The sequence below is a fragment of the Pyrus communis genome, chromosome 10 (genome assembly GCF_041283825.1).
Source record: "Pyrus communis isolate YQ-2024b chromosome 10, ASM4128382v1, whole genome shotgun sequence".
Classification (NCBI taxonomy): domain Eukaryota; kingdom Viridiplantae; phylum Streptophyta; class Magnoliopsida; order Rosales; family Rosaceae; genus Pyrus; species Pyrus communis.
The window spans coordinates 22,002,449-22,011,752 of record NC_142574.1 but is presented as its reverse complement, the minus strand read 5'-3'; the positions used below and the strand labels follow the sequence as shown (position 1 = coordinate 22,011,752).

The 9,304-nt window shown below is 37.4% G+C and overlaps 1 protein-coding gene across 1 annotated transcript; it reads left to right on the top strand.

The window, feature by feature from the left end:
* The first annotated feature begins 3,735 nt into the window (after positions 1–3,735).
* Positions 3,736–4,702, top strand: ATHSP22.0 (HSP20-like chaperones superfamily protein). The gene has a single exon (XM_068469291.2). The coding sequence runs from the start codon at positions 3,847–3,849 to the stop codon at positions 4,462–4,464; it is 618 nt and encodes a 205-aa protein (XP_068325392.1). The 5' UTR covers positions 3,736–3,846; the 3' UTR covers positions 4,465–4,702.
* The last annotated feature ends 4,602 nt before the right edge of the window (positions 4,703–9,304 follow it).

The window sequence follows — 9,304 nt, the reverse complement described above, 5'->3', positions numbered from 1 at the left end:
AAAATAAAGGCGATTATCATCTCTAATAATACAGGTACGAATTTAAAGTATTTTATCTAGAATATTAAAAAAAAAAAAAGGTAATAAAATTGAGAAAGACATTACTCTTTTAATAATTAGTACACAAATAATCATACATCATATGAATTTTACAAATGAATTCATTAATAATTAAGCAGGGCATTGAATAGAAATTTCATAATGGAGTACACCTTCACTAATCTATCATCCTTTTCGATCAAGAAAATTTTCAAAGCTTCCACTCTGTAGTCCCAATCCTTATTGACAAATCTGCAAAGAACAAAAAAAAACGAAAAGTGTGCAAAATCAATATTGGATTTGGGGATTTTCCCTTGCTCTCTAGATGCCCTCTATCTTTTAACAACACACAATAGTCATGGAACATGAAGACCTCAATACCCGTTTGAACCAGTGAGGCAGCTCGAACTTCAGAGTGGATGACACCTTCAGAAACTGTAATAACTTGTAATCCTTTTCAAAAAAGAAAATTTTCAGAGCTTCCACTTTGTAGTCCTAATCCTTATTTACAAATCTGCAAAGAACAAAGAAAATGGGTAAAAATGCTTTGATCTCCTGATTCAATTGAAAATGCATGCTTTGATCTGTATATAGTAAACGCACATATCCCTCCTAGGCTCCTACCACTAATAATGGTGCAATTAAGTAATCCGATTTAAGGTTGCCTAAGCGTATTCAACCAATCTGACTGTACCTTAAACCCAGACATGATGTATCAAAAATGTCAATAGAAGGTTAATACCTTGAGGAAGAAAAACTAATAGATTTTGTAAGACAAATATGAGTGGACTGCAATATCAACCACCTTGATTTTTGTTTTGTTTAATGAAATGAATCAGTAAAAAAAAAAAAGGATAAACTAAAGAAAAGTCCAAAAAAACTTTTCTTTTAATGAAAAACTTTTTTTAAAAGTATAGTGAATAGTACCAGAGAAAAGTATAAATGTGATTTTTTATTAAAAGTGAACAGTAACGGAAGTGTTTTATTAAAACTCCCAAAAAAAAAAAAAAAGCATTAGAGTTAAAGTCCAAACTCATACGAAACTCACCAACTGACCTTCTGAATATGAAATGTAGGCCAACGGTACAAATTTCCAATTATGCCCTTGTGCTTGTTTACTTCAGAAAGGGATGATAATCCACACACAACGTGAAACAGTTGAAATATTACCAAAATTAAAAAAAAAAAAAAAATTAAATTACCAAACTTTCTTACCCTATGTGAATTGCATGCACCCATCAGAAAGCAAACAGTCACATAGCGCAAGAAATTTTTCATTTTCTTCCACTTTGTAGTCCCAATCCTTATTCCGCCACAAATTTTTCCCCATTTCGGACGAACTCCAAAATCTACATCACACAAACCAAATAAAAACGTTTTCTTTACTAAACCCTTTACCAAAATCCGATCAAAGTTTGTAAATAGAAACAAAAGATCAAGTTTTGGAGCAAAAAGCTGACCTACCTGTATGGCCATGAAAGCTGCAGTCAAGGTGATCGAGCCTCAACCTGCGAGCAAGAGACAAAAGTTTTGCAGAATAGTTTCTCAATACTATGATATATAGACCAGTACTTTCTATTAAACTCCAAACAAAATTGAGAAAACCCCATTTTTATTTCTCCCCTTCCGGTTAAGCAATCAATATATACTGTTTGGATTTCCCTTTCTGCGAAACTGTTTCCTTAGACATTCGGGTTTTTTCCTCTTCCGTTTACACGTCTGCACCACGTGGCGTATCACGTTTGTTGGATCGTGTGAGGAAGAAGTTTGATCAGAAAATGGGGCTGTGGAAGATAGATGTGGGTGGGTTGGTTTCACTGGCAGTCCTCTCTCTTTTTCCTGTAATTTTTCAATTAGGTTGTATTCTGATTACTTGCTGACAAAAATACCCTTGTGGATTATGAATCCATGTTTCACGGCAGTTTTAATTTTTTTTTGTTTGAGGGGATTTATAGTTCAATTTTTTTTGTGAAGTTTTGAGACACCAAACTCTTCTTCTGACTTTTTTATATTATTAAATTATTAAATATATATATATATATATATATATATAGATTAAAAATTTAATGGGAGAGGGTAATTTTGAAATTATCTCATTTTTGCTTTCTCTCTTTATATATATAGAGAATAATTTTGGAATTATGAATATTTCATCATTTTTGCCCTTTCCTTTTATATATATAAATAATTTATTTTTTTGGGTTAAGTTCAAATAATTAACCAAGTTGCTTTTGAGCCTTAGGATTAAATGGGCCCGCCCGACTCTATGTTGAACATGTAGGCCTTGGCCCAGCCCACGAGCCTGTGAGCGTGCTGCTCAGACCGGCCCAAATTTGTACCTTTAATTTTCATTTAGAGAAGTGCTATTGACACTTAAAAAATCTCAAAATACACTCCTCATAAGTGTATTTTTCTTTCCTAATATAGAAAACTTAGAGTGCAGAATAATATTTTTGGAGTTCTAATAACAATTCCTTTATTTAATTATAAAAAATCGTATTTTTGTTGAGAATGAACTTGGGACATTTTACTTTTATTAGTTTTCAATTACCATTTTACTTTTATTAATTGTCAATTACCATTTTACTTTTATTAGCATATGGGCACACACAAAGTGTGTGAGAAAATTTTTTATTTTTGTTTTTGAAATAGAATGAGAGAGGAAGAGAGTGATAGAGTATGTGGGAGTGAAAAGTTTTTTTATTTTTATTTTTATTTTTTATTCTTTATTTTTTTAATTAGAGATATGTTAGGATTACATGTGGGTAAGGCTTTGAAGGAAAAAAAAAAGCAAAATTTAGTTGTGTGAAATTATATTTCTGTCCCATATTTCTTATTCATTTTCTGTTTTAATTAGAGGGTTAAACTGGTAATTTCATAGAATTTTAGTTGACAATGAGTGTTTTATTAATTAATATAGATGTTTTATTAATTAGCAGAGATTACCATTTGAGCTAAGATATTTATTTGACCCATAAAAAAGAACTAAGTTATTTATTTGGTTAATATAGTCAATTATATTATATATTATTTTAAGGAAAGTTCAAAAGTATTCAAATTACGTCGGGACATATCGAGCTGGGTCTAAGAACAGGGCCTCAGGGCTTGGGCCAGTCCATGGCCTAAAATGCAAGGCCTAGACCCTGCCCATTTGAAATCTAGCTGAATAAAGCTCGACCCTAAAACAAGATCAGCCCAGTCCATAGCCCAACAAAAAGGTTGGGCTAGGGCCAACCTATCGAGCCAGGATCAGCCCAATCCACATCCTAATAAAATCGTTGGGCTAGGGCCGACATATCACTGTGCTTGAACTCAGGACGCTTCACATAAAATTCACTCACTTAATTTTAAGTATTTGGCATCTCCTATTGGGTGTAAATAGGAACCAAAAAACAAAAGAAAAAATAATCTCTACAGCAAACTTTTGTTTGTTTTTTTTTTTTTTTTTTTTTTTTTTTTTTTTGTTTTTGGAATGGTATGTGAAGTAAATAATTATAAATAAATCAACAATAAATAAAGGAAAGGAGATAAAAATATATATATATAAAATAAAAATAAAAATAAAACAGAAAGGAAGGAAGAAGCTGGAACGTTCTTGATTTCTCTAAATGGGTCTAAGTAAAGTTAGCATATTTTGGAAATTTCAAGAACCATCCCGTGCATAACTTCAACCTCCACACTATATAAATACACAGATAAACGTGTCCAAACCCTGACAAAGCTAGCAGACACTAGACACTGCCATATCGATCTTTTCTTCTTCACTACACCAATAAATTCCTGCAAACAAATAAACCATTTAGAGAAATGAGGAAACAACCTTCTCGAAATATTCTCATCGCCTTGAGCTTTCTGCTTTTTCTTTCTAGGTCATCCAATGGGTCCTTGCTGCCGTTCATGGATCGACCAGGAAGTAATTTTCTAGTCGATCTCTGGTCGGAGCGCTTTCCAGACCCCTTCCGCGTGCTAGAACAGCTCCCGTTTGAACTTGACAAAGAAGACACCCTGCTGGCACTCTCACCAGCAAAGGTGGACTGGAAAGAAACGCCGGAGGGCCATGTTATAATGTTAGATGTGCCGGGACTCAAGAAGGAGGAGCTGAAAATCGAGGTGGAGGAGAACCGGGTTCTGAGAGTGAGTGGAGAGAGGAAGAAGGAAGAAGACAAGAAAGGGGATCACTGGCACCGAGTTGAGAGGTCTTATGGAAAATTTTGGAGGCGGTTTAGGTTGCCGGAGAACGTGGATTTAGACTCCGTCGACGCCAAGTTGGAAAATGGGGTTCTCACTGTGACGCTGGCCAAGTTGTCCCCTGATAAAATCAAGGCTACTCCTAGGGTGATCAGCATCTCTAGCACTGGGGGAGGAGGAGGAGATCAGGATGAACCTGCCAAGCTCAAGAGTAGCGAGCCGAAGCAAGAGCTGTAACTTAGAAAGCAAGAGACGTTAAGTGCCCTGCTTCGAGTTTGGCTGAAAGTCTTGTTTCGTTATGTGCCTCGAATTTGTAATGGTTTGCTCACCGTTTCACAAAGTTCTCTCTTTCAATCGTAGGTTTGTTTGAGGATCATCTTGAAATTATTCAGGATGTTATCGATCTTCCACGACTCCTTTTGTAAGTTTGTAGAGTTTGAATTTTCGAATAAATAAGCTATCTTTTATCTTTCAAGATGATAAATAAATATATAAATACACGCCACGAAATCTGTCCAAGTTTGGTTCATATATTTTGTTAATCTAAAAGAAGCAGTGAGTTTGTGCATCTCTAAGAGGAAAGAGCATCAACTCTTATTTATACGAGAGTCGCGACGTTGGATGCTTGAAAGCAGTTTGTGCTTGGAGGCCATGAACTCACCATCGATTAAAGGATTTATCGTTGTGGTGGTCAGTTGCCTGGTATCAGAGTCTTAGAATAGTGATTAGTTGCCTAGTACCGGAGTCTTAGAATAATGATTATGTATGTGGTCTAAGGATTAGTCGCCGTGTGAGATTGTGGTAATTGTGGATGTTTTCTCTACAAGTGCAAGTCACCACTCATCATCGACAAAAGAATAGACTTTCGGATCACGAATTTCGAATATAATTTGAAGAGTACAAATTTGAAACGAATAACATGGAGTGTATATGGATGCCACTTCCACCTCTTTATCAGAGCTGTACCATCATTTTTGTGCTTGAATAACATGTCACACAATGAAACACACTTACGATGTATGATAAAAGTTGAGGATAAGAAGATATATATTTATTCTGGTATAATATAACAGATTGGATTGGTAAACATTGAAACTATGAAAATTTGAAAATTGAATCAAAGAAGCGTGAGAAACCAACTTATTGTTTGGTTGTTGGAATTAAACTAAAACGATAAAGTACATACAATTTTCATTTTGGAGATCATGTCAGCATTTCTCGATCTTCTTTTAACAACTTATTTCAGTTAATTTACACTACTTTAAAATATTTTTTTCCTAACTTTTCTTCCAATCAACTAAATATTTACAAATACTTCACATTTAAGGTGGCACAATAAAGAGTTAATTAGTATTACGATTTAAGGGTATTCTTTTTCACCTGTAAGTTAAAGGTCTTAGGTTCGCAAGATTCTTGCGAAGGACGAAGTTGAACCATATTATTATGGCAAGTTTATGTAAGGTTTAGCCCACTCTTCCACCCTCTTAGTGTAGATACTATCGTTTGTTCTAAAAATAAAAATAAAAAAGGCCAAATTTTGCTCACCCTATAAGCCAAGATGACCGTTCATAGTTTTTCCCTTCAAAATCTTTCCATGTATCTTTATAACTAACCTATAGTTACTTATATTTTATTAAATCTTTTGTGAAAACAAAAAACAATTGAATGAATTAAAAAGGAGAGGTAAGAATTTAGATAGTGTTACAAAGATCTGTCTTCAAATTCACAAGAAACACATATGACATCAAGAAAGGATCAAACTATTTTTGCAACCAACGCAAAGACCAAGAACATCCTTGTCGTAAGTGGTGGCACTTAGGGCATCACAACTCCAAGCAAGGCAAGAGCTCTCTCTGCCGTGCCTTCCACTCCTACATCAACTCTGTTGGAGGAGCAAGAACACTTGAGGCACGAGCTCGCGATCACCCTGGCCTCGCTAAGGGTGCTAAGGGAAGAAAGCTCGATGAGGTACTTTGAGTCATTGACTTCCGATACCGACTCAAGCATCAACTTGTATCTCGTAGCCATACAAGTCATGACTACTGGTGCGACTTCAATTGAAGAACAAATGGCATAAATGAGCGAAGCAATCGTAAGGTTGACAAGGACCATGAAGGGAAATGACTTGCAGATTGCTACACTCGTCAACCGTCTGGAGACGCATCACAACGAGAAAGCTGACCCGAAGGTTAATCCACCAAAGGAGGAAACTGACGAAAATGAGGAGCCTCTGATGGACAAAGCTGAGGACAAGCTAGAGGTGGACCGAGCTTCAACGTCCATGTGATCTTTCTCTATCTAACAGTTGCAAGAGATGATCATAAGCACGATCAAGGCGTAATATGAAGGAAGCTCGCATGATTCTGTGCTGTACTCAAAGCCATACTCTAAAAGGATTGATGCCTTAAGGATGCCAAGGGGTTATCAGCCACCCAAATTCATGCAATTTAATGGAAAAGGCAATAGTAAACAACATATTGCTCATTTCATTGAAACCTGCAACAATGTTGGGACGGAGAGAGACTCCCTCGTTAAGTAGTTCATATGCTCGCTAAAAGGTAATGTCTTAGACTGGTACACCGACCTCGAGCCCGAGTCTATCAACAGTTGGGACCAACTTGAAAGGAAATTCCTCAACCACTTCTATAGCACTCGTTGCACCGTAAGCATGCTGGAGTTAACGAGTACGAAACAGTAGAAGGATGAATCTGTTGTTGACTACATCAATAGATGGCGTTCATTAAGTCTAGATTGCAAATATCGGCTTTCTGAAACCTCCGTCATTGAGACGTATGTTCAAGGCATGCACTGGGGGTTACATTACATACTCCAAGGCATAAAACTGAGAACATTTGAAGAGTTGGCAACTCAATCCCATTATATGGAGCTAAGTATTGCCAATCATGGGAAGAATGAGCCAATCACCGACTTTAAAAAGGATAAGGTGTTTTCCCCAAAGGTAGACAAGACTGAGAAAAAGTCTTTCAAGGAAGCTTTTGCCATCTATATTACCCCTATCAAGACCTCCTCTGCGCCCATTAAGATCTCTTCCAAGATCAAAGCGAATGAGATAAAGAGAGGTGAGTTTTCTCACACCAAATATAGGTACAAAAACACCTTGAGGGAACTAGAGTATAAGACATACCCTTTTCCTGACTCTGACATGGCTGCAATGCTAGACAACTTGCTAGAAAAGAAGGTGATTGGGTTACTTGAATGCAAGCACCCCGAAGAGATCAATCACATTATCGATCCTAGGTACTGCAAATACCATCATATCGTAAGTCATCATGTCGGTAAGTGCTTCATCCTTAAGGAGCTCATCATAAAGCTAACACAAAAAGGGCAGATCAAGCTTGAACTTGAAGACACGGCCGCAACACATACTACTACGATTACGTTTAGATCTTTCGATCTTGTGCCTCTCCAAGTGACGCCTGACCACTCCCGTCCATGCTTAAGCTACACGACACCTTCTGCACAACGCTCCATGTTCGCACGAGCTTAAAATGAGACATACAATGCTCCGTGTTCGCACGAGCTTAAAATGAGACATACTATGCTCCTTGTTCGCACGAGCCTAAAAGGCGACACTTAATGCTCCTTGTTCGTACAAGCTTAAAAGGTGACACACAATGCTCCTCACCTGCATGAGCCTAAACTGCACACAGCATAGTGTTCCTCACCTGCATGAGCCTAAACTACACACGGCAAAATGCTCATCGCCTGCATGAGCCTAAACTGCACATGGCACAATGCTCATTATTCGCATGAGCATAAAAGGCGACACTCAATGCTCCTTGCCTACACGAGCCTAAACTACACATGGCAACAATGCTCCTTGTTCGCACGAGCTTAAAAGGCAACGCACAATGCTCATTGTTTGCACGAGCTTCAAAGGCGACACCCTGTTCTTCGCCTGCACGAGCCTAAAAGGCAACACTCAATGCTTCTTATTTGCACGAGCTTAAAAGGTGACATGCAATGCTCCTTGTTCGCACGAGCTTAAAAGGCGACACTTAATGCTTCTCGCCTGCATGAGCCTAAACTGCATACAACACAATGCTCCTTGTTCGCACAAGCTTAAGGCGACATACAATGCTCCTTGTTTACACGAGCTTAAAAGGTGACACCCAATGCTCCTTGTTCTTATGAGCTTAAAATGTGACACTTGACACTCCTTGTTTGCACGAGTTTAAAAAGCAACACCCAACACTCCTAGCCCCCAAGAGCATAAATTGTGTCCGACAAAACAGAAAAAATCAAAATCAAAATCAAAATCATCATCAAAAGCAATCCATCATTCCTTTGAACTACGTCATGACTTGATCCATCCTTAATCGAGGGTACGTAGGCAACTTGAAACTTCAAAACTTCAAGTACAATCACATCATCAACAAAAACACAAACACTTTAAAGAATAAAGAGCAAATTCAAGAATGTGAATACTTTATTTCTTTAAAGGAAGAATTCGGCTACAAAGCCGTATTACAAAATGAGCAAAAAACAAAGATGGTTTCTCCAATAGTCGACAAAATGCTATTTCAAGTATAATGATGGTGTTGCTCTTAAAGCACTTGAAAAATACCATGGCTGCAACGTTAAAAAAAAAAAAAAAAAAAAAAAAAATTGCTTCACTAAAGCAAAAGACATGCGAGACAAACCTCATGAGCGTTGAAGGGTGATGATGAAAAAGTCACAATGACGAAAAGAAATCAGCCACAAAGCTTAAGCAACACAGTAAAAAGGGCAACTACAAAACACTTCTTCAAAGCACGCTACTGTAGCAAAGAAAACCAAAATGTTACGCAATCGCACTACTCAAATCCTTAGCGATTACGCACACACTTTCTTGCACTACACGACAATGTCACCACCGAGGGAAAACTATGACCAAAAAACACTACACAGCGAAGCCTCACTGCAGTTTTTTCACGGCACCATGTGGTAAAAAGTGACGCACTGCAACAAGCCCCAAGAAGCAAAAGGCACGGCAATAGCAGTTACAAGGCACAACACAGCAGCAAGCACATTGGCAGTGCATGACAAAGGTGTGTTGTGGCCAAAACACACACCC

Bases quoted from the DNA above. Each gene is read 5' to 3' on its own strand.
- ATHSP22.0 (XM_068469291.2), top strand. From the start codon at position 3,847: ATGAGGAAACAACCTTCTCGAAATATTCTCATCGCCTTGAGCTTTCTG.